The sequence below is a fragment of the Actinia tenebrosa genome, unplaced genomic scaffold (genome assembly GCF_029948245.1).
Source record: "Actinia tenebrosa isolate PJP-AT-01 unplaced genomic scaffold, QUT_ActTen_1.0 PGA_scaffold1__47_contigs__length_23844297, whole genome shotgun sequence".
Classification (NCBI taxonomy): Eukaryota; Metazoa; Cnidaria; class Anthozoa; order Actiniaria; family Actiniidae; genus Actinia; species Actinia tenebrosa.
This window is the reverse complement of record NW_028292578.1, coordinates 9481428-9506647: the sequence shown is the minus strand read 5'-3', so window position 1 is coordinate 9506647 and position 25220 is coordinate 9481428. Positions and strand designations below refer to the sequence as shown.

The window sequence follows — 25220 nt, the reverse complement described above, 5'->3', positions numbered from 1 at the left end:
AGCTATTCCTGGATAAAGTTTAACCGCTGAATTAGCTCTGAATAAGGGTTTATCTGGTGGATAGTGCCTATTCGAGCTTCTTACAAACGGCTCTTGCCGGCTGTTTACAAAATAATAAGCTAGGAAAATTCAAAGTGTGGGGCAAGTGAGAATAAGGGCGTGGCTACCATGATGACAAGGGACGTCTTTCGTATCTCTCTCATTTTCAAGTCTGTTTACGGTATACAAACTGTTTAAAATCTTAGCTGGTAACTCATATCATGGAGATCCCGATATATCAGTATTATGTTGTCGTGTCAGCTCAAGGTCAGTGGATTAGACAAGAGATCGGGCTGAAGCCTGTATGCATGTCGTGCTGGCCGGTGTGACCGGGAGTTACCCGATCTAGTCGCGTGCTAATCTATCGTCCATGATTCTACACGCAAAACATCTGTGAGGATATTTGCTTACGTTTTTCGCTTTTTGGAAAAAATAACACATTTTCCAAGGCTGAAAGCAGCCAGCGCAATCTGAATTTTTTTCAGAGCTCGACTTCTGATCAGCGAAAAATGTTTCATCGTTTGCTCACCTTTTCAGAGGTTACATTCTCAAAATGATTGTCTGTTGATCGCATGCAAATCCCTCTTGGCATCTTGACAGTCTGTGTAAAGAGCCCAGTCTTAGAGTGTTTTAAACCCCTATAATAAAGTGGTACTATATTGGAACGACCTTGAAAAAATAAACTAAAGTTTAGCTCCTTGTGGATGGATAACCTCCCAACCTGCTCTCGAGATGCAGTAATATTTAGTTATAGGTAATCGCTTTTAAATAGCATAGATAAATTGACAACCCGTAGTTTAGTTATTTCATATGAAAGCTTCCTATTTATAAATTATACTCCAAAGTTGTGTGTTGATAAAGAAGTTTGATAGACCATTACAGCCTGAAGGTTAGAGTCACCGACCCACTCCAACTGGTTTTCAAACATCATTTTGTTCTGTTAAATACTCCATTACTTCCCTTGATTAAGGATATTTGCCAAAGCTGATGACCTTTCCACCTATCCCGTCTATATTGATACGTGTGTTCCAAACGCATACTTTACTCTTGCTCGTTGGTTTACCTGTGGTTTTTAAAACGGAAGTGACGCAAAATAACATGGAGGGTGCGCACGCATGTGAAAAGAATTGGCGGGCTTTTCGCGGCAGTGAAATCCATTTGCTTCGATCGTGCATATTACGATGTTAGATGACAATTATCTTGTACAAACTTGATTATACTCGTTGGATTGGCTAGAATCCTCTAATTTTCGATTGTTTTTGTCCAGTTCTTAGTAATAGGTAAAGAAGCGAGGTAAGTTTTCTTCCATTGTACATTCATTGCAATCGAACTCGTAGATCCTTCGTCTTTGACCATGGATCTTCGACTTATCAATTTCTAATATTTAAGCTTATTGATTGCATATAATTGAATATTTTTTGGTTTATTTATTTAAGCGATTCTTCTAGCCACAACTAGTACTATGAACCTCCTGTAGCTCTAGTCTGATTTGGAGGCAAATATTCTTTAGAGGATTATTCGCCAAAATGAAATATAGCGAAACCTCTTATAAAGTTCCTCTTGCCTTTAGATCTTTGCTTGTCGAATTTCAGAATAACTTTAGGTTATATTTAATACCAGGATAAAAAATTTGGATCATGATCGAAGACGATAAAACATCAGCTTGATTTAGTTTAAATCTGTCTTTGATCAATCGAATTGTCTACATGACGTACACATAAACACAGGCCTAGGACTTGTAGTGTCGTAGTTTAAGCACGAAAATGATACAGTGATTTCCAAAAGAAGCAACATTTGAATACTCTATAGGGTCAAGGAAGGAGTAGAGTACCCAGGGTTGCTTGGAAGGAATGTTGGAGTTTTATTTTGATCGGAATATGTTAGTGAAATAGAAATGTGTTTTGTGACAGATGGAAAACCTCAACGGGATGAACCAGTACCTCAACACAGAGATAGTGTGTACCTTAGCAGGTCTTGGTTATGCTGAAGGAAATGAGTACTACAAGAGTCCCGATTGTCTGGGTGAGAAGAAATCTAATAATAACGCTCAACACCCCCCCTCCCCAACCCCAACTTAAGGGAGCATTTAGTTTTTAAAAGGGGTGAGTAAGGGCCAGAGGAATAGCTGTAAACATGTGTTAGCCCCCCAATTTAGATTTAACATTTTGAAATGGTCCTACAATACTTAACTAATAAAATGGTAATAACTGATTAAGCCCCCACACACATTTTGTCTAGTACTACTAAGATATATACCACTTTCCCCACTCAAAAATAAATTATAATCTTGGGACCTCAAGAAGGGTTGTGGGGAGTGGAAGGGGGGAGCGGTGGGGTTGGGAGAGAGACCAAAAAATCATTATCAGTTAAAATGGATCCGTAACTCTGTAATAGAGAAATCTTTTCACTTCACATGAAAAAAAAAAAAAAAAAAAAAAGTAATAGAATATTAATAGAAAAGATATTTCTTTTTAGAGAGCTTAAAGGATCTAATCAAGTTTTTGCGTCGCGATGATTCAACCTGTGAGGTCAGACGACAGTTGGGTTGTTCAAATGTTCTGCAAAATGTAAGTCCAAAGCATGTAAATACTTCGATTTTGAATAGTCCACTTCTGAGATATTCTTCGCTTGTCACACATGGGAAATTAAATCTATTCTTTTCTCCTTTCATGAATCACTGAGCATTATGCACAAGCCTTGCAATGAAACTTTTTTTGTTTGACAAGCAAAGCATATATTGGAAGTGGGCTATTCTCTGTTGTTCATGGTTTGCTTTGAATTCCTATTAAATTATTTTAAATATTCATACATTCCATTAAGCCAGTCAAACAGTTCCTAAAGTTGTGCATTCTTTACTTTTGCTGTTGGTACCTCTTTGGGGATATTCTGACGCTAAAATGAGGCTAACAATACGTAAATTAGTCTAATTTTTTTGGTCTATTATTTTTATAATAAAAAGCACATGTACTGCAGTACACTTGTATTGTGTAGTATAAAAATTATGACTGTGAGAGGATAAACTGTGGAATCTTGTATTGTAGGATCTTGTTGCTATTCTAAAGAGCTGCACACCCAAGGAAGGTGATATATTTAATATGGTAATAAGGTAAGAGTAGCTGTCAATCATGTTTTTTAATGAGGGGGGGGGGGGGGGGGAGGTACAATATTGCTGTTTGAAAATTGGTTTGATTCTATACTATTACTTTAACTGTTTATACAGCTATTTCAATAAGGTTAGTGGTTGCATGTTGCATTAACTTGCATGTTGCTTGCTGCTTACTAAGCTTGAAATGTACTATATTAACATGTAATTAATGATGTCAACACTGATGAAATTATGTCAGAAAGACATGCAGGCAAAGTTTGGGATAAATTTCATATTGTCACCTATTACTAATCGCATTCATATCACCCATAGTGCATTTCAGGCTTGGTATTCAGCATAAAACAGAACTTTCACCAACCATTCTTGAAATAGCTGTATCAATTGACGTATATATGTTAAACTGACCTATGTATGTTGTTACTTATTTATATCAAGACTGATGGTAAACCTGACCCAGCCTGCAGTTCTATGTTGGGAAGGACAAAGAGTTCCAGATGACAAGACTGGACAGCATTACCACTTGGAGCTTGTCAACTACCTGCAAGGTTACAAAGAGGTAATGTCTTTCTGAGAAGCAAAAGATATTTGAAAGTAATTAATAGGAATGTACATGTACCTGTGCTACATGTATATCAATAAGCTATTACAGATGCCAGGCTGTCAAAATATGATATCGATGAAAAAGACTCTAACCATTCCATTTCAATCATGAAACTAGGGTTACAGCTTTGTTAGCAACTGCGCTACCCTAGTAATGAGAATGATTTAACATAAACACCCATAGTTATAATAATTGATCTTGTATGATACAACTGTATCTTATATTATTTACATATTTTATGTATTTATAAAGGCCTTCACTGATATAGCAGTCATGGCAGCTATTGGCAAAGAACTTGCAAAGCTTTTACAAAAGGTTTGTAACTTTTCATGACAGCTTAAAATGCACTTACTTTCCTCACTGACACAATCTTCATTCTTAAATACTTTTAAAATATTTGAAATATAATGTACACACTGATTGGCTGAGTGGATAATATCTTGCATGCTGATTGGCTGGCTATTATGTTCGAAGACAAATGAAAACCTCACACAAAATTGCTCAAAACTATTTCATAAAAGCAATATAAGACAGTTGCTTATGTATATGTATTGTGTTATACACTCTCTGGAAGCTGTAATGCTGCCACTCAAAAAGTAAAGAAACACGCTTGCTTCTCTTGTGCTCTACAGCTCTCAGCATGTTTATACAGTATATCACAGAACAGAGACATGCGCACATTTTATATTTCTTAAATACAGGTATATAAAGGTGTCAAATGCATTCAGAGTTTAGATTTTCATAAAAACAACATTTCTTCTACAGGAATGGGAGAGTAGAGATGAGGAAGATTACTTGGTGATAGAAAGAATCTTGCTGCTCATCAGGAATGTTCTTCATGTGCCCTTCAATCCTCAAGCAGAAAAAGTATGTTTTATTTGTTCACATAATTTTATAATTATTCAATGTACTTATTGCTACTAGTCACCCTAATATTATTTACTACTGTATGATATCTCTGTTGCCCAATGCTTGCCCAACGTATGGCCATGCAATAGTTGACCAGCACTTGGCCAACACATGTCCAAAAGTCAGGTGATAGTTGGGTGGTCATAAAGTACATGATTTCCTCAAGGACAACAAAACATGCAGCATTTAGTATTATTAAGATATCTAGATGTGGGTAAAAATAAAGTAGTTATTGGCTAATCAGAATGCACTTAGTAAGATGACTTATGTTTTTTTTCTTCAGAGAACTGACGATGATGCAAGTATCCACGATCAAGTGATATGGTAAATATTTGCTCACTTGATAGTTAAAAATTAAGAAAAAAGTAATAAGTAGGTTTAGGGAGTGGTTGAAAAATAATGTAAGACAGAATTTTTTGTTTGTATTTGCAGGAGCTTACATCAAAATGGTATAGATGATCTACTGCTTTACATAGCAGGATCTCCTGATGAGGTAAGGCAAAGTACAGTAGCACTTGTAGTTATGAGTAAAGATTATATAAAAATTTAAAAATTTTAATTTTAAATAAAAATTGATTAAAAATTACCAATGATACTTGTTTTATCTACAGAGGCGATGGTGTATGCACACTCTGGAGATCATATCTTTGATGCTAAGAGAACAGGTAAGTGTTAAAATTAATATATTAAAGTGGTTTAGTTGCTTCGTAAAATGTACGTATACCTTGCTGACTCTTTCATACAGATTTCCCCTTTTTTGTGACCCTCTAAGCTGGTTGTTAGTCATATTATATCCATCTGTCTTCAAATTAAAAGTTTTTGGATTAATTATTAGAAGTTTCTTTATCATCCTGTAAAGCAGGGATCATGAGGGGGGTGGGTTAGGAATGGACCAATCACAGCTAAGAATGATGTTATTGTCATGTGTAAGGGTGTCACACAGGTGATGGCCATGGTGACTAGTAGGGCAAGTCACTAAAAGGCTGTCATGTTAAATAATGGTGGTGGTTCACAATCAAGTCTCTGCAATCTATCTCTGGGCTATACCCTGTCAAACATATTTTAAAAAATATTCTTATGCCTTTCTTTTGTATGTAGAATCCCGAGAGCTTGGCAAAAGCTGGAGGAGAAAGATCACAAAGTGAAAAACGCGAGGACGAGAAGTGAGTGATGCATTAAGGAGTAGAAAAGTAGAATTTGGCCAAAAAATAACACCCTCGTTTTACTTTTTTTTTCAATCATCAGACAACTACAGATCTTAAGGGAGAGAGAACTGGCTGAAAAACGGAAAGCTACTTTGAAATACACTGGAAGGTACAGCTGTACAGTAAATTCTTTATGTTATGAGTCTTGCCAGTTTCTTTCATTCTGTTGATTTTCTTTTGTGTTTGTACATTTAGGCATTCGAGGTTTGGAGGGACTTTTACTGTGAAGAATATGATGTCAATAGCTGATAAGAGAGAAGTCATTTACCACAGGAGCATAGCAGGTATGAAAATGTCAAATCTGCTAAATTAGGATGCATGATAACATACAATTTATGAGTTCCTCAGCCCTCTTCCTGATATATTCGTAAAAATTGTTTTATCCTTTCTTTGTCAGATGCAAAGAACATGTCATTCGACAAAGAGAAGAACGCACCCAAGAAGAGAAAAACTCAGGTCATTGCAAAAGAAATGTCTGTTGAGAGAAAGTCAACTCTAAGCATAAGGTACCATTTGCTCATACGAACATACAGATGTAACATACATGGAATAATATCCACTTTAAACATGCATTAATCCTTTTGAATTCTTCCCTGTAATGCGAATTTATGATTTTATAAAGGCTGTTCTTGAAAGACTTTTGTAAGGAGTTCCTGGAACATTGTTATAATCCACTCCTGTATATTGTCAGGGTAAGTTGTGGTTTTGAATTCAGTATTTAGCTCTCTGTCATGTGGTTGCTACTGTAAAAGATCATGTCATTGTCTGTACCTACCTGAAACATCAAATTGAATCACAGGCTAACCACTCTAATAAATAAAGGAAATACTCTAATAAATGAAAAGAAACACTATATGGTGTCTTGTCTTTCTCTTTTTATGCGCGCGCTATCGATTTTTTGTCATCTCCCCTACCCCCCCTTGGTAACAATTTTGTTTTTCTACTATACAATATACTAACAAGGAGTAGCTAGCCTGTGATTGAATCCTCAAAATTACTACTTAATCCTCAAAATTACTTTCAAAGGATAATCTATTGCATGAAAGGTCACAAGAAAATGATGAAAGTTACTTCTTGTGGGCAATGAAGTTCTTCATGGAGTTCACCAGACACTATGGCTTCAGGGTGGACTTTGTTGGGTAGGTACACGCTCTTTCTCAATTTATTTCCATTAAACTATGGAATACTTGTTGAAAATAAAATTGGAAAGCAAAGATGTTTTAAACATGCATTAAGGGGATGATAAATGTACATGCAATAAATGTATGATTTTTTCACAATGTGTCAGTAATATATATATTTAAAACACTCATTAATAATTCATAAGCTTTTTGGTCCAATTGGAGCCACCATACACGTCACGTGCATGAACCTTTATACCCGATAAAGTCCTCTTCATTAGTATTCAAGTGATTTTATATAAAGACACATGTGTCTTTATATAAAGACACATGTGATCTTTATATAAAGACCACTCGAATACTATGAGGATGACTTCATCAGGGATGAAGTATGCATCCAAGTTTAGATGAAGACAGAGCTTCATCAAGGCCATAGTCAACCCTAAAGATCTTTGACTAACGTGCCTGTCTTTGCCTTGGCACGCAATATCCAACGTGTGGGAGCTTCTATTGAATCTGGTTGCGCATGCCCGTGACGTCAAATCTCTATCAAAGTATAAAAATCCATGTTCGTGACGTGTATGGTGGCTCCAGTTGAACCAAAATCTTATAAATTGTTCATGAGTGTTTTAAGCAGTTCAAAAAACTCGTAGATCGTGTTTTATCAGGTATAAAAGCACGAGGCGTAGCTCGTTTTTTAAACACTACATAGTATGTTGTGAGGTTTTTAAGTTGAATCAAAAACTTGCAATGTGTTGCCGAATCCGAAATTCATTGCATGTGACATGTTACATGCAATCAGTTTTTGGTAAAATCACGTTACAAAAACAAGTCACTGCAAATTGTGCGTGGCATGCTGTCTCTCACTATTGTAGTCATGATTGCAATACATCCTTATTAAATCCACTATCATTTGTGGGTGGGTTCTTGATAGTTCTCTCCTGTTTTTCAAGGGCTTTTCACATAATTTTCCTGTTTTTTTTCGTCCTTCTGCAAAAATCGGCAATTCAAAATTCCAATTAAATCAATAGATTGACACTGAAATAGCAAAATGGATCGTTATGCTGGTTGAATATACTAATCTTTTCTTTTCCAGAGAAACAATGAGTGTGTCAAATTTCCAGTATGTGCTCAAGATTATGATGCAATATTATGAGAGTTTCCTGGAAGATAAAAAAGATCCAGTGACGTGGGGAAGAAGGTTGGTAGTACTTTCAGGGTGCAATGTCGAACCTCATCAGTACCTTGGCTAGTCTAATAGGCTCTATCCTTAAGAATGGAACTCTTTGTTGGGGTCTTATCCATATCAATGTACAGTATTAACCCAAGACTTCCTAGTAAACAAAGAAGTAATACTCAAGGGAACGATATGTGGTATTCAATGGGGAAATGGATTGGCTGTATTCAATGGATTGGCCGTATTCTTGTTTCCTCTGTCTTTCTGATGTGTCTTCTTCATAAGGCCATGAAATTGAGTTACATTAAACGTTAAGTATGAGTTTTCCGTTCCCAGTCTGTCCAAAACGTTTCTCGAAATCACTTTTGATGTATAATTATCTATTTCCAGGCTCCATCTTGCTGTACAAGCCTACAAAGAACTGCTAATGTATGTTCTGTACATGGATGACTCAAAGGACGAGAATCTCAGGGAGAATGCCAAGGTCATTAAAGGTGAGCCTTTCAACCTCTTTGACCTCGTTTTGAAGTGTTTTAGCTTTAGTCACTTCTCACCAAATGTCGATGATTCATACACCGTTCCATAATGGCTGACCAGAGCACAAAAACAAGGTCTCCCATTCCTGTCGCAAGGCTGAGCAAGAACGCTCAAAATAAAGGTGGATAGCGTGAGTTCAGGTCAAAACAAAAGGTCAATTTCTATACTTTTCTTTTATAATCGCATTTCATGTAATTTTATACCTTTTATTGTAAACTAATGACTGGGTGACCTCCATTTCGTGCACTTGTCAGCCGTTATGAGAACCGTGTATTTTACCTTGGACTTGCAATGAATTTCATCGCGTTAAATTTACTATCAAGCTCTTATTGACTCCTATTTGTTCTCGTTTAACAGCAAATGTGTTCTACGTGGTGGAATACCGCGAAATCTTTATGCTGTTGTTGCGAAAGTTTGACAAGTCAAAGCAGTCAAAGTACGTACCTCTCAAACTTGCGCTTCAGATGTTGTGTACGCTGTACTAATGTGTGTTTAGTTTCGCATTTGTATTGCGTGTCGCACGTTCGTAGCGTTTCTCTGTTGCGTAGCGTTTTGCTTGCACGTTGTTTACTGTTTTGCGTTTTGCAAGCGTGTTTGGTTTGTCGTTGCAAATGTGTATTGCGTTTCGCAAGTGCGTTGAGTTTTACATGCGTTGCGTTTCGTATATGCTAGGTTTTGCATGTGCCTTGCACTTTCTCTAATAAAAATAAATAAATATCTAGTGTCTAGTCGTTTTAGCGCTTTCGCACTAATTGGGGACACTTTTTCCGCTCATATCCACTACCACTACATTCAATATTCTATGCGCACAACGCTCAACTCACATGTTGATTTTTACGGAGGAATCCGGAGAAAACCCTCGTAGCATAGGAGAGAACAACACATCAAACAAACTAAATTCACATGTGGCGACCGCAGGGCTCGAACCAGCGACCCGACCCGTTGGACTCACAGCGATGAAAGACGACGCGTTAGCCGCGAACGTCACCCATGCTACCCATGAATTCTTCAACTTGGGCCTACATTGTTTGTAGGAGAGTTTTACATTCCGCCCGAAGGATGAGCTTGCGCTTCACCTCTGACTTAGAAATATGTATTTCAGGGCCTACTTACGTGATTTAGTAGAAACATTCCACGTGTTTCTTAAGATGCTGGAGAGGTTTTGTTCTGGAAAAAATCACGTCATTGTTCAGGTAAACTCTTAACCGATAAAAAATCCGTTTAAAATTGTTGGAATTTCTAAACATTTAACCAATTTTGACTTCATCAGCAAAAGAAGAGAGCACGAAGAAAGAAGAAGAAATCGCGAAGGAAGAATCAAGGTAAAAATACATACCCACTGAACAATTAACAATTAGTCTTTTAGCCTGACTGAAGGATTCACGAACCATCTTTGTTTTGCTTGTTCTGCTGTACTAGTGAGCTTTCATTGGTAGCACAGCCAATCAGATACCCTTCTTGCAGAGGTCTTTTTCTGTCCCCCGACTAGCATATCGCTCAGCTACGGAGGGGAAGAAAAACAACCTCTGCACGTAGGGTACCAAACAGAGGACAAGTACAGGCAATCAGAATGTACAGTAGGCAAAGCAAATTAGAATGCGGACATGGCCAATCAGGATTTCTGACGGTCTGGTTCATGTCTGTGTCAGAGAAGGAGTATTACGATAATTCCTGCAAAACTATTAAAGTAACCTTGGATTATTTTCCTTTAGAAATGAGAGTCGCTTTAACTCCTGAGCAGGCCGATGCCATGTGGCAGGGCATGGCATCTGACTTGTCGTCGCTCCTACAAGGTCATGGTGGGGAGATTCCAGATTCTGCTGTGCCTTTCGACGCTGCATCAGATGTTACCATGGAACAACAAAGGTACGACAATAACCCTGAGTTCCGTGTCCACGGATCACCACAAGTTTGCGATCAACTAGCAAATTAAACTCCTAACCCTTTATTACTTGCGAAGGAAATTCTATATAGAGGCTTTGCACCATCACGTGATGGCAGCCATGACAGGAGGCAGGAACAATTGAATCTGGTCGAATCCGATTTACACGAGAAAGAATTCAGTTTCCCAGGGGAAAAAGGCTCTATTGTTGTGCCTCCTGTCATGGCTGCCATCACATGATGGTGCAAAGCCTCTATAGACCCTTTCTATCTTGGATGTAAAACACGTCCACACTAAGCCAACCAACCAACCTTACCAACAAACAATATACCAACAAACCAAAAAAACTTGTTTACCATATCTCTTAGGTTAACTGCGTTAAGTAAGATCCAGACCTACCTACAGGGAGGACAGTACGGTGACGCTGTGGCTTTATTGCGCGCAGCGAGGTAAGATCTCTACTTGGGATTTGTATCGATACAGCTATGTCTGACTGACTTCAGTTAGTTGTTTTTGATTTTTATAACATGTCTCATATTGGTCATCGGGTCTTGTTTGCTTTATTGGTGTTTTGTAGGGAAATATGGCCTAACGATTCGTTTGGAACTGCAGACATGGAAACAGAGGATGAATTCATGTGCCTTCATGATATTTTTAAAATGACTGACCTTCCTCAAGGTATACAATCTATCCTGTTATTGAAGTCATAATACCTAGCCAGCACTTGAAATAAATTACTATGAATAAATTGAAGTAACACACCTGAGTTTTAAGCTGCTATCAATTGCAGTGAAATTCAGCCAGAGTCTAGACCGTCCTCGAAAATGAGATTTGACCCCACCGTGCGGTGAGCCAAAATTTCCATTGGAGAATTTTGGGCAAAACGTTTTTTTGGAGCTAAACACTTACTGTAAGACCATAGTCTCCATTGACTAATGAAACTAACTATTCGTACAGCTAGCACACGCGCTACATATATATTTTTCACTTGGGCGCAGAATGATAATTGTTTTTCTAATATTCCCTTTTCTTTTCAGAAGTCACTTCAACGCTTGAAGATGATGCTGGAGACCACGAAGAAGAAATTCCAGCCGGTAAGCAATTCAACAATCACCATATTTGACAACAAGATGATAGTGGTCTTGCTTTACCTACTATTAGTATTGAAGGAAATAACGTGTCTGTTAATTTATAGAGGAAGAAGAGATGGAAGCAATAGTGACACGAGAAACTGAGTTTGATTATCAAGAATTTTTGAACAAGTTAGTAAATATATTTCTCTTTTAAAGATTAAGCGTTTTGTTCTGGATGCAACTCAAACTGTTTTTATTGACACTGATTTTCTTAAAGGTTGGCAAATCCTAGCATTCTTCAACCCTGCTGTTGGCTACTGAAATTTTACCAGGAAAACAGCGCCAAAACAAACCATTATATCGTTAAGATGCTGCATAGGATTGCTGTCGATCTGAAGATGTACCCCATGTTGTTCCAGTTATCGCTTTTTGTTGTATTCAACAAAATCCTTCAGGACAATGCTGCAAGCCTGTATAAGGTACTAATAAATGACATTAAGAGCAAGATTGGCTAAATATCTCAACAACATAGCCATTTTTAAAACTTCGAATTTTATTTTTCAGGAGCTGGTGACGTTTTCTCGGTATATTGTTGGCAAGTTCTTTGCATTGCTTCCTAAAAACCCTGTCTTGTGCGTAGAACTCCCAGTTTGGAAAAACGCTGACGCTTGTTACGAAATCACCGAGGGCTACGGTAGCCTAGAATTCAAGTAAGTTAGGTTCACAAAACCGTTTATGTACTTGCGTTGTAGCCATGGATATATTAGGAAGGCCAGGATAAAAGTCGATCTTATAACTTTATGAATCCTCTGTGTATTTTGAGCATCGTACAAAGAAAGTATTTCATTTGCGATATTCATGTTCCAACCAGAGATCGATTGACACAAAGCAAGTTGTGACGAACGTTTGTGAAAACGGTTGGCATATTGACATCACGATAGTTTTGCTAGTAAACATAAAGTATCGCTATTAGTGCATACCACTAAGTCCACTGTTGAAATGAAGTCCGTCATAATACTGATATAGTTTGACTGCCGGCGTATCCAACATGAAAACGTGAAGATAAAGGTTGGCTATTTCAATTAATTGCTCAATTCTGATGATTTCTTGTAGAAACGCCTCGAAGCCCAAGCACAAATCCACATTTACCTTTGAAGAGGAGGAAGAACTAAAAAAGTTGTACCATCAGTTTCAAGAAGAAGGAGGAGGTAACTGGAAATATGATCGCAATAGGAAATTATTTTAATAGTGAATCCAAAGTGGCTCTTGTTTCACTGAATGTAGAAGTGGATTTTGGCGCAGGGAGAAAAGCGGGAGAACCCTGAGGAATACCCTCAAAGCATAGAAGAGAACCAACAAGCAACTCTACTCGAAACTGACCAAGTCCAGGAATCAAACCCGGATGGCATTGGTGAAAGGCGAGCACTCTCACCGAGAAAGACGTCCGCTTATTTCATGCTTACAGGTGCATTCTTGAATCATATCTCAATTCTTTGCAGATGTGGTTGATAAGATCCTTGAGAACATTTCTGATGATACAAGGACTAGGAGACAGGTTGGTCATGAAATATCTTTCCTGGTGTTGTTTCTTAGATAAAAGAAGAGTCGGCTAACTATTTAATTTAGTCTTATAGATCAACTGCATGTAGTATAATGTGAGCCGTGCACTGATTTCACGGAGCGGTTTTTATATCTTGATCGATATGTGTTTTTGGTATTGTACATGTAGATTATCAATAAGTTGGTATCCATGAAGCTTGTGGAAGACAGAAAGACTTTGCGAAAGTAAGTGATAATAATTGATTGACTATAATAGTATGATAATCATTGGATCCATGGGACGGCGATAACTTAATAACGGAAAGATGATGATTGGGGAAAGGTGAGGGTGGATGATGATGAAACAAAATGAGTAGTGGCAGGAATGATGATGACAATGATGCCTGATTATATGGATGCATAGAAAGGTGATAATTGGGGTTAAGATGAAACAGAATGTTGATGAAACAGAATTCAATAGACACTGTTGAAAGTGCCAATGTTGATAAAAGAATTCTCGGTCATAATGAGATGAAAACTTACATTTATTCCTGTACACTCACTTCTTTCTATTCTGTGTAGCTTTAATTAGCTTTGAATACCCGTAAAAAGGAGCACTGATAGTAAGAGGGGGTAGAGGGCGCACCTTCCAGTGCATTAAACATGAGCCCTTGGCTCGGGAGAATTGGGCAACCACTCCCCGCGTTGTCGAAGTAAAATACTGTTTTCTAAGATTTGGTCTTACGTTATTACAGGAAATCCGAGAAGAAGAGTAACTGGTCTGAAGAAGAGGAAGATCAACTTAGAGCCTTGTACGAAGAATACAAGAACTGTGAGGATGGTAAGATATGGTTTAGATGTACATACAAGATAGAAGAAAAGCACCAGTGTAACCTGTATTAAACGGACTTAGCCGGGTGACCGTTTAATATAGGGTGTCCGCCTAATAGAGGTTTGAGGTTGGTTTACAGTAAATACAGTGGTACCTCTAAGCGGACACCTTCAGGACCTTGCCTGGTGTACGCTTAATAAAATGTGTCCGCTGAATAGAGGCTTGTTTTACAATAAAGACAGTGGTACCTCTATTAAGCGGACCCCTTCTGGGGTATATGTTCCATGGATGAATGCCATGGATGCACCCGTTAATAGTTGCGCACTTGCCTGGTATGTGTCCTTCGAATAGAGTTTAAGTCTTGTTTTACACAGTAAATATAGGAAGAAAATGTCGGGACCATGCAACTAGTGTCCGTACTAAATTTGAGTATTTTTTTCATTAATTCCTCAACCATAAACAAAAAGCGTTCATTAACTAGTTTAGTCATCCTATATGCTTTTATTTCAGGAATCGTAGAGAAAATTCTCGAACATCTGACGCACACTTCAAGGTCTCGCCGACAAGTAAGTAATCTGGAAAACAGCCATAATTTGGTCAAAACATTTCGAATGTTTCCTGAGGACTGGATTGTGGCGAGTTGTTTATGAATGTGCCGTGGTATTTCAGGTTGTTAATCAGTTGGTTAAGATGGGTCTTGTTGAAGACCGCAAAGCCTTGCGTAAAAGGAGGAAACCAGGGCAAAGAAAGAAGAGGAGAAAGAACGCCGAGTACGAGGTAATTCAAAAATACACTAGAAGATAATAATGTAAAAGAACCATCGCAATATTTGGATTTATTTGGTTTTTGTGTGAAGAACCTGCAATGGTTATGATTACCGTATTTACTCGCCGCGGCGCTTATTTAATTTTTTTGGGTTTCATGCAGCTTAAACGTGACACTGGTCTGCAGTCAAGAGATGAGTTCTTGGCGCGTATGAGACACAAACCAACGTGGCAAGCCATCGCCCACCATGACTCCGACGATGATGCGGCGTTTTAAAATTCGGGGGCGGCGCTTATTAATAATTTTGGTCTTAGGTGCGGCGCTTATTTAAGGGGAACGTTTAATCGGAGCGGCGCTTAAACGAGTAAATACGGTATTTCCAAAAGAATTAAAAATATTCGTTGAACATTTGGTTTCCTGGATCACTGCGTGTGAGGTTTCTGGTCATCCAATCGGAATGCTCAGCAATTGCCCCGGCACGGAAACGGCACTGTCTGTCCGCAAGATTGGTTTTCAATGTAAATTACTAATTCTACTCAAAGTATGCAGTTTATGTTACGTCGTTCTTTAATACTACATTTTTCGTTTTGAATTTGTTTATACAGGACGGGGGATCTGAAGAAAACTGGGATGAAGGTAAAGCCTGTCTGTTCATTTTATCTAACAACAAGGTCGTGCTTGCTAACCCCTTATTCTCCCGATGTTTTTGAAGGGGGCCAAAGCAATAAGGAACACGTTGAGAGTGCTGCAAGTTCATCAGAAAGTGATTCTGATGATGATGATGACACTTACTTGTTTGTACCGATGACAACTTTAGTAAAGAAGATCAGAGAGCAAGGTATTGGTTTAACAGTTTCATTTTTTTAGGACATATTTTTTATAGACCCTCTTTAGACTTTCCAGTAAACCGAATTAAAATGAAATTCAAATATACGAAATCAAAAAGGATTAGTAACTATAAGTGACAGTTAACTTGCCGTATAAGATATAGCAAGTCCATAAAGTTGAATATTAAATGCAGTGTATGAAACCAGGAATCCATTAAACTGGACATCCTCAAAAGGTGGGAGGGTGGAGGGGATTCGAATGTTACATAATGGTCCTTTGTCGTTACAAAAAAAATAATGCAATTACCTCTCCTGGGGACAAGTCGAAAGCAGCCGAAAGATCGAATTAGAATATAGAGTTGATTTTTGTGGAGGGTGGAAAACCATTGTATTGTGTTTCTAATGAGATGATGAAATTGTTAATCGTACTTCAGGTCTTGGCGAGCAAATAAAATGGATTCAGGACAAACTCAGGAGAACTGCAGACGACAGAGAAGACGATGGTAAGGTCATAAGAAAAGGAATTCCCTGCACGTCTCAGTGACTGGGCATTTGGCTTTATCTCTTAGAGACGTCCGTCTTAGAGCGGTTTTTGCACAAGTGTGAAACGATACTGCAAATGCGTAGTCGTACTGTTGTTACCGTAGCCGTAACTCTTCGCTGTGATTTGCCGATTCGCACAAAAACAAAGGGAAGCCATTTTATTGTCACGGCATGTCGTACCGTGTACGTACAGTCTTGATTAAGTAGGTTTTTTTTCAGCCATGCGAAAACCATTCTAGATAACGTTAAACGTCATGTTAATAAAAGAATGCAATCTTTGCATCCCCAGTAAACAGCAGACAGGCGATACCTCTGGTAACCATTAACGAGGAAAACGAAGAAGCACTTGAAAATCGAGAATTTATTCAAATGTTGAAGAAGATTGGATTCGTACCACCAGCAAGTGAGCAGGTAAATGATCTTGGAAACAATATTCAAAATGGAATGCGGTCATGCAGAGGGTACCGTGTCGTCCCATTACGGATTGGATGGCCAGAAATGTTGCGACCTTTGAATGACTCGACCAAATTCATTAGATCGGTACAATAACCATTCCAGGTGACATTAGTTACACCTAAATAATTTTTTTTCAGCTTAGGTTTAACAAGGAGGCTTTACCCATTTCAGACCACGCGTCACTCCTAACGAGTATTACTACTTTCTTTACCGTTAAAACCTAATAGATGCTTTAGTAGTTCATAAGTATTGTGTGTGTGAACTTCTAGAAAATGAGAAAAGTGAGAAACGTCACTTTGTTAACTTTAGCTTAAGTTTGGAGGTAGAAAAAAAAGTTGGTTCTGAAAATATATGATTGTTGCTTTTGTAGGAAACATTCTGGCGCATTCCGAGTGGCCTCACACCTGAACAGATGCGCAAGTCAGCCGATGAACTGGACGGTAAATCCCAAGACTCTGCTGACAATAATGAAGGTTAGTATTTGAATACTACTTTTGGCGGTTTACGTTTCTGACGTGCAAAAGCTGAAAGCTACCTCTAAACTCAGGGTACCTGAGGATTTGTCGCTTGGAATTGCGCCAATACTTAAACCATTTACAAAATTGTTTCAAATAAGAGTTACAACAACAATAAAATGCCAAAGAAGAGGTCCCTGGTTATAGATGGGCTTGGGGATTTTTCAAAAATTCTTTGAACTTTTTCTTTTAGTTCCGATTCCGTCTACCTCTCCTTCTGCTATCAAGTCAAACCAACGTAAGAATAAGTTAGCTGCTCTTGCCGCTGCACGAAGAGAACACAGCACGAGCGCAAGAAAGAGGAAAGAAAGAACTGAAGGAACAGCAAAGCGGACGCCCCGAAGAAAAGAGAAGTCAGCATCGAAGGGAAGAGCGTGGAGGAAGGCTTTCGCCAACGACGCGGACAATTCTGATAGCGAATTGAGTGAAAATGAAAGGTATGTTCATTTGAATAGCTCGAGTGATTTTACTTTCTACGTGAAACATTGTAAGTTTTTGTTTAATGCAGTCCACTACAATCTCAGTGCATTTTGCGATCAAACTTAATCAAACTTACAATCATATTACGTTTTGATAGAAATGATAGTGAAGAGATAAGTGTAAACGGGGAGGTTTCCTCAACCAGCAAGAGTCCCACAAACCAAACGACAACATCCCAGAAAACTAAGAGACGAGTACGTGCGTTCACTGAGAGTGACGAAGAAGAGCAAGAGGAGGAAAAGAATGCTAATGATGAAGAACCGAATGAAGAAGCAGGAGAATTCGTAGGTAAGGAATGGCCATATGGTAGCTTCCCAAAGTTCTCAAGTGTATACACCTACACTGTATTTCAAAAAGGCTGTCGGAAAGGCTGGCCCCCTTTGGCCCTCCTGGCTACGCCCTTCAATATTAGTAATGATTGTGAATGTTAGTACAAGGCAAGACTTTCAAGATATTTTGTTTTTCAGATTCTACCAAATCCCCCGCGGCCAAGTCAAAAACAAATCAAGAAAAAGAAGACAAAGCAACAAAGAAAAGAAAGTTTCTTCTGGAGGAAAGTGATGAAGAAGAGGAGGATGGAGACAAACAAAATCCTGTAGAAGGAGGCACCAATACTAGAGAATCATCATGTGCGCTTGTAGATGACGACCAGGACGACGACGACGACGATGATGATGATGTTCCACTGACGATTCTCAAGAAAAACACTCTTGAGGAAAAACGAGATGAAAACAAAAATAATCTAGAGAGTGACGAAACGACCGCTAGAGGTAACGAAATCCGTACCAAACGACCACGAGTGACCGACGATGCAAGTGATGATGACGAAGATGATGTTCCTTTAGTCCATCACAAGAAAATACGCAAAGTTGTTCTGCAGGACGACGAAGAGGATTAAATACTGAAAATGGCAATTTATCGATTTTGTTTTGCTACAAAATGTACATTTGATACGATAAACGGTTATCTTTGATCCTTGGTGTTTTCGCGTTTATACAAAATTCGCGTGTCGTTTCTGATGACTAGCATATTTATTTACGACATTACCTGAAAAATTGACATCTACAAATTACTAATATGCATGAGTTTCAAATTTGGCAAGTTCTATATTCTGTAGATTTGAGTTTGTTATTAAAACTTATTACATAATCGCCAGGGATTCAATCATAGTTAATGGAGTGGAATGGTTTGGAAACTCCATACACAAAGCCATTGTTTTACCTTTGATGTTGAATCGTACCATCACGTGTTACTGACGGTGCACAATGAACCAAAGCAAGTATGGCTGAAAATGCTCATTTCCTTATTATTTTCATGTATGGACATTTTGAAAGTAAAAACTTTCATTCCATGACCACAAACCATGGGTATAAATATTTCTGCGCAGATACAGTTAAGTTACTAGATGATAAATAAGAAAGCATTAAAAAGGGCAATTTCATTTTCAATAAACAATTAATATTAATCACATAGGATTAATTAACAAATAATACGTATTTTAGAACGATTTTTAAGGGTAAAAACCTTTTATATTCCCTAATACTGTGAACAAATGGAGAAACTTTTCCTTCACTGTGCACTGTCAACATCATATAACAATGGATAAAGACGAACAAAAACATAGAACAATAGGTTTCCTAACCATTCTGCTTCATTAACTATGACTCAATCACCGTTTTCGTTGGTCTTGATCGACAAGGAAGTAAATTCGTTGAGCAATTGATCTACACTTTTCCTTATCTTTGGTTTTAAGGTATTTACTTTGCCTTGAAATCTTGTTTTCTTTCCTCCACCCTTACCATCCAGTAGTGATGATATCCTATGAACACGAAATGTGTTAATGAGAGACAATACAACCTTACAATGATAGAGACATGTGAATAATTGTCCAAGTCTCTATCATTGTAGTGGCGGATCCAGGGGAGGGGTGCAAGGGGTGCGCACTCCTCGAGGGTTCGACTTTGTGCCCCTACTTCAAAGATTTAACTAAAACATAATTATGTTTTTTCCCTTTGATTCTAAGGGGTGCACTCCTCCCTGAGTTAACTATGTGCGCTGCACCCCTTCCTGAACAAATTCCTGGATCCGCCCCTGCATTGCAAGGCCATTGTCCTCCATGCACAGGCACAGTTACCTTTCGAGATGGCACGGGGAACAGTGAAGGGGACATGCATAAAACAGCCACTATGTTTATGATTTTGACAGATGATTCAACATTGCATATGGATTACATAATTATCCACAACACTTTGATGCTTGTAGTTTGGTTCCCCTACTTTACATGTTCATTTACTTACTTTGGTCCAAGTTCTGCAACCTGTTTTTCTGTCCCAATAAATAGGAATTGACCAGGTCCCTTATCAGGCCCTACTGTGATAAGAAGTGGGACACCCTATAAAAAGTACCAACATAATCATACGAGTCTAAATATTGTGTTTAATGTTAGTAAGCAGAAATTGATAAATAAAATAAACTAGTACTATACAATGATGTTTCAAACTGTCTTTGGCAAGACCTTCAAAAAATTCAAATGGGAATATTTGAAAAAGAGAGTAAGTTTTTTACTTCATAGTGACTTCAATTTACTGTTATGTGATTGAGCCAGTGTATATGGTTTGCCCATTTAAAGATCAATACTCCAATATTTATTGAGAGGGGAGGGGGGGGGGATTGGCACATAACCCAACATGGTCTAAAATAATGCCAGATATAATAGTAGTGAGTAGTTGGGGTCATATTTACATATTACTGACCCATTAGCCTTGCTCATGCCTTGAAAACCAATAACACATTTGACTGTGGATCAACCATAATAATTAAATAATATCCAGACTCACCAAATCAGCCAGTTCATTGGATACTGAGTTCATGTAATCCATGTCACCATTCTCTCTGTGAAAGTAAAGATTTAAATTTTCACAACCCAGTCATTTTAGGCAAATATTTTTGTAACATGTCCATACTCTCACTGCGCTGAATGTATATGTCTGTAGTGGAATTGAGTTGTCTCAGACCTCTGGGGGACCAGGAAAAAGGTTCAAAATAATGGGTGTTTGAGTTATCCATTGCATAAGTGACATACTGGTAACATGCTAGCCAATGGGGTGGTCACTGCCAGGGTTTCTTTACATCCTCAGTGGTTCTTTTACATCCCTCTGATATTGGTTGAAGTAGTCATCCGAGCCACTTGAAGGACTAACTGTTTGCAGATGTAATTACAAAGGCAGCACCTTCTCCTCAGTTATCTTAAGACGCTGAGTGTTGGTCCAGCCGAGACTTGATCCATGACCTCCCGCACAACAGAGCGACACTCTTACCAACGGAGCCACCAGGTGGCAGTTTTTAGAAAAGCAAGAAATTAGAGTAAATGGTGCATCTGGGTACATGGGGTGTGTGTGCATATGGGATCGGTGGGAAATGAGTGGGCTAAAATGCTGAAAATTTAAAAGCACCCCATCTGCATGGCTCTGAACCCAGTTTGGCTTGTGCTACCCAGTTTTTACCAAAAATTTGAAAAAAGAACTTTGACTCTCACTATCAAAAAAATGACATTTCTCCTATTTAGTGAACTGACCTGTGTATGTATATAAATCTCTTGCCATCAGAAGTTGACTTTATTTTATATCCCTCCAGCTGAGCAATCTCTTTCAGTTGAGATCTTAATATCTAAAAGAGGTTTTGTTCATGTGTTAGTTTAGCTGACCATGGACTGCCAGGGAATGCCCTCACCCCCTAAACATTTTGTAATTGAGGCTCTTGGAATTCAATTTTCAGTGCTGCTGAGTTGTGAGGGGCAATTGCAACATATTCATTGCATTAAAGTCATGTCAAAGCATTCAGCAACTCATAACAAAATTTTTGGCTAAAAACGTTCAGAGAGTTCAAAGAACATCCAGTGAGTATAAGCTAGCAACACTGCTCATATTGTGAACATACACTCTATTATAATTATATTTGTGGCTTCCATACCTTATTTGAAGACCTGATAGAGTTCTGTATGCGCTCCACAGCACCTGTGTGTTCATCTGGACCGCAGCTACAAACACAACCACAACATTTAATACATGAAATTTTCGGACAACTAGAATTAAAATGTAGTGATTTCAAGGAAATCAAGAATTTAAACTGCCACAGAAAATAACTGTTGCAAATGACATGATTGAAAATCAAGTGACCCTTGATTTTTCTGTACTGCTTGAATCCTATGACTGAGAAGCACTGGAGCGAGAGAGAGAGAGCCTCTGGAACCCAGCGTATTTGTGTTGTTAGCTTACCTCAAACTCTTTGATAGTATTCGTTCATTCTCCATTGCCCTGTCAAGATGCTTGAATACTCTATCTCCAACAAGAAAATACAGACGGCATCCTCCACGCATTGCCTCAGTGTCAGGGAAGAGCTTCACTGCCTGGAAGTGGATGCATTTTTTATTCAGTACAAACAAAAAGAAATGAAATAAGAAACAAATATAACAAGGACTACTTTTAGTGGCTGTATAATACCTGGATATAGCTAAGATTGGGCACATGAGTTCCACAGCACATATTCTTATCAATACCTATAATAAATCAGATTAAATTTCATGAGTATATCTGTGAAATTATGTATCCTCAGAAACTCAGGGGTAAAATTATGTTGCTTCTTTCTTGCCCCCCAAAAAATATGAGCAACAGAATTGTACTCCAGACCTGAGTTTTCAACTATGTTACTGAAAAATGTCTCTGGAATTAAAATCACTTATTGACAAGGTAACTTTTTCATTCCACATGTTGGATACATTTTCTAAAGTGATGGATAGATTTGTGCAGTTGTTTGGAACTACGTATTATTATACATAAAAGCAATGAATAAACAGCAGAAATATAATCTAACAAATAAGGTACAGGTTAACAAAACATTGGAAGGAGTGAGCAGTATAAAAAGGAGGGAGGATGGAAGATGGAAGAAGAGCTTCTCAATCACACGCACAAAATCATATAATTTGGCATTGCAACTACCTTCTTGACATTCATCATCAAAATCTTCTTTTCCTCAAAAGCAAATATTATCAGGTGGGGAGGATTTAGGAGTGGACCCATGGGGCAATGGCCCCCCTTTTTAAGTGATGTATTTCCTTTAAATATAATTATATTTGCATATGGTCTTGAAGGTTTTCTCTTAGGACGAAGTTTTTGGCCCCACCCTTTCTTCCGGCCCACCCTTTAATTACTTTGATTCCTGGATCCGCCCCTGAGTATGATTTTGCACATGTGATTGGGAAGCACTGTAATCTAAATAGTGGTACCTTCAATCTCAATGACTCTAATGGGGCCATTGTAGTCATCTGGTAGCCCTCTTGTCTGTGCCTGTTGGCAGTTAAGTGATAACTGATTGATAAGTAAATTTAGGGACGTAAGTTTAGCGGTCTTGGAAGTACGATGTTGTTAGGGGCAATGGGAAGACACTAGTCTATTCATTTCAAGACTTGTCGACAAGATAACAGCAAAAGCTATGTCTCTTAACTTTCTTGTTTCTTTTTGAATTGATAAGTGTAGTATGGGACATCAATGCTGTTGCTAATTCCCAGGTTCCATAGCATGAACTACAAGTACAGTATCTAGCTGTACCACTACCCCTACAGGGCTATTTAATATGAGACATATATTCTCTCACACAGGTAGCCCAACACAATAGTTGGGGCATTTCTGTGTTTAATTATACCTCCTCAAGTTCAGGTGCATTCTTATTGGCATATATATGTACGTTGACAGGAACATGTTTTCTGATTTCTGCATTGGCAGTGTCTTCTATCCAAGCCATTTCCTCTTTGCTTAAACTCTTACAGTTCAACTCAACATGAGATTTTTGTCTTCCTAATTCCCTAAAAAATCAAAATCAAAATCATATTTTTTGGGAATAAATTTTACATCTAAATTTTGCAAATATTTCCATGAGATTAAAAACTAAGCTGAGAAAGTCTCATTACTTTATTTAATGGTAGATTTGAAGCAGGTTCATAGAGGTGAGTGGCATAGAAGCATCATACTGGTCACCTTACATGTATTTAATACTTCCCTAAGAGTAAAATAAACTAGCTATTTCATGCTGCCAGTAAGAGAAAGATAATTATATAACAGCATACATTTACATTAAAGACCTTATGCAATGTATACTGTACTGTCTTCAGACAGTACAATATAGCATACATCACACTTTCCTTACCATGATACTGTTTTATACCCAAATTTGTTCTCCAGCAAAGCTGATATCAAATGCTGCCCTATAAAGGAATAAATCTAAGTTCAGCAATACAGCATGCAGAGAAGCACAAACCATAGGTGAGGTTGGTGCTTCTCTTACTGAAACAAAAGTGTTTGTATCAAAGCCAGACCAAAATGCACCAATTAGATGTTTGCCATCTCAAAAAAAAAAGGCTTTTGATGTCAGTACTCTGCTTTATTCTCTGAAAGACCACAGTTTTGGATATCATTGTCATCTCCATCCCTGGAAGAGATCATCACCATATCATAGTGGGGACGTCTGTGTGTCCCTAAGATCTCTAGACCTACTGTACATGTATGTCAGCTAGAGTCTTGTACTCCTGTCAGGGCCACCCTTGCCAAACAAGGGTGATCCTAACCCTTACAGTTGGACGCAGGGCTAACATACCTAACCCATAAAACACCAAATGTTACAGAAAGCAAAAGTATTTTTATCAGAGTGTAGTAAGGCGATAATATAAGAAGCTTAATGGGTTATGGATTTATAAGGTGACTTCTTTAACTCATATTTATACCTGAGTGCTGCTGCATGTGATCAAAGCGTCTTGTCCAGTCAACCTTCAGCTGAACTTCTGTCCCAACTGGGATTTTTTCTTGTACAAAATGTACAGCTTCCTCTTGCCTTCTAGTTATCTTCATCACTTCAATCCCATTGATCTTATTGTAATAAATTTGTTATCATAGTTATTAAAAAGCATAACTAATGATGATAGCTATAATGATAATAATGATGATGATGATGATAATAATAATAAATAGTTTAAATATTTATTTAAGGTTACTGAAATATCCTTATTTTTGTAAGCTAAAAACATAGTGAAGGGGACTGATTTCCTTCTCTACCAACTGCAGTATGCTAAAAAGGAGCTAATATGCTTCTTACTTACAGTTCCTCTGTCGTCTGGCTGCAATTAAAAGAAAAGCAAAAGAGGCATTTTAGAAATATAGCTGACGTTTAGAGAGAAAATAAAGGTATAAAAAGGCACAAGACAAGTTTGAAATATACAAAATTCATCGTTCGAACCTGTCCTCCTCCTTCTGGGAAAAGAATGGTGTCTTGGAGAACAACTTCGAACGCATCTTTATCTCCAAGTTTTGTACTTTCACATGAGACCACAGTGGTGTTGTATTCTTGTAGGAATGAATCCTTTTGGCAAGCAAATACCATTCTAATTGCTTTGTAAATTCTATGATTTCTTAAAAAATATCCAAATTTACGAGAGAGAATCATAGATGACACAGGGATCCCAACAAATACAGAAACCAAACGCATGCGTAGTGGCTAACACAGGGAACCCATCGAATGTGTTTCTGCGTGCAAAACGCGCAGCGGTCGTGTAATATCCTTGAGTATTA

The 25220-nt window shown here is 38.0% G+C and overlaps 2 protein-coding genes across 2 annotated transcripts; one reads left to right on the top strand and one right to left on the bottom strand.

The window, feature by feature from the left end:
* The first annotated feature begins 1208 nt into the window (after window positions 1-1208).
* Window positions 1209-20094, top strand: LOC116301858 (protein timeless homolog). Its single transcript, XM_031711020.2, has 42 exons — window positions 1209-1332; window positions 1950-2061; window positions 2515-2606; window positions 3081-3145; window positions 3581-3701; window positions 3999-4061; window positions 4512-4613; window positions 4939-4979; window positions 5088-5148; window positions 5267-5320; window positions 5754-5818; window positions 5901-5969; window positions 6056-6144; window positions 6258-6366; window positions 6483-6552; window positions 6887-6999; window positions 8078-8182; window positions 8549-8652; window positions 9053-9131; window positions 9798-9888; window positions 9966-10017; window positions 10408-10561; window positions 10946-11026; window positions 11155-11255; window positions 11615-11671; window positions 11773-11839; window positions 11928-12129; window positions 12215-12360; window positions 12764-12858; window positions 13150-13205; window positions 13380-13435; window positions 13945-14030; window positions 14532-14587; window positions 14691-14798; window positions 15392-15422; window positions 15499-15624; window positions 16048-16116; window positions 16446-16567; window positions 16983-17085; window positions 17321-17564; window positions 17705-17895; window positions 18075-20094. Exons 2-42 carry the CDS (start codon window positions 1950-1952, stop codon window positions 18503-18505), a joined length of 4239 nt encoding a protein of 1412 aa, XP_031566880.2. The 5' UTR covers window positions 1209-1332; the 3' UTR covers window positions 18506-20094.
* On the bottom strand, window positions 18620-25107 carry LOC116301859 (alanyl-tRNA editing protein Aarsd1). The gene is made up of 13 exons (XM_031711021.2): window positions 24889-25107; window positions 24752-24769; window positions 24380-24521; window positions 23806-23863; window positions 23305-23464; window positions 22889-22949; window positions 22107-22162; window positions 21882-22012; window positions 21577-21643; window positions 21182-21273; window positions 20445-20499; window positions 19905-19999; window positions 18620-19426 (listed from the first exon to the last, which is right to left on the bottom strand). Exons 1-13 carry the CDS (start codon window positions 25093-25095, stop codon window positions 19273-19275), a joined length of 1296 nt encoding a protein of 431 aa, XP_031566881.1. The 5' UTR covers window positions 25096-25107; the 3' UTR covers window positions 18620-19272.
* Between the last annotated feature and the right edge of the window lie 113 nt (window positions 25108-25220).

Bases quoted from the DNA above. Each gene is read 5' to 3' on its own strand.
- LOC116301858 (XM_031711020.2), top strand. From the start codon at position 1,950: ATGGAAAACCTCAACGGGATGAACCAGTACCTCAACACAGAGATAGTG. The intron at 2,607-3,080 runs GTAAGTCCAAAG...CTTGTATTGTAG, and splicing joins GTTCAAATGTTCTGCAAAAT to GATCTTGTTGCTATTCTAAA. The intron at 14,799-15,391 runs GTAATTCAAAAA...TTGTTTATACAG, and splicing joins GAAAGAACGCCGAGTACGAG to GACGGGGGATCTGAAGAAAA.
- LOC116301859 (XM_031711021.2), bottom strand. From the start codon at position 25,095: ATGATTCTCTCTCGTAAATTTGGATATTTTTTAAGAAATCATAGAATT. The intron at 20,000-20,444 runs GTGAGTCTGGAT...TACTTTTTATAG, and splicing joins CCAATGAACTGGCTGATTTG to GGTGTCCCACTTCTTATCAC. The intron at 19,427-19,904 runs GTAAGTAAATGA...TCGTGTTCATAG, and splicing joins GTTGCAGAACTTGGACCAAA to GATATCATCACTACTGGATG.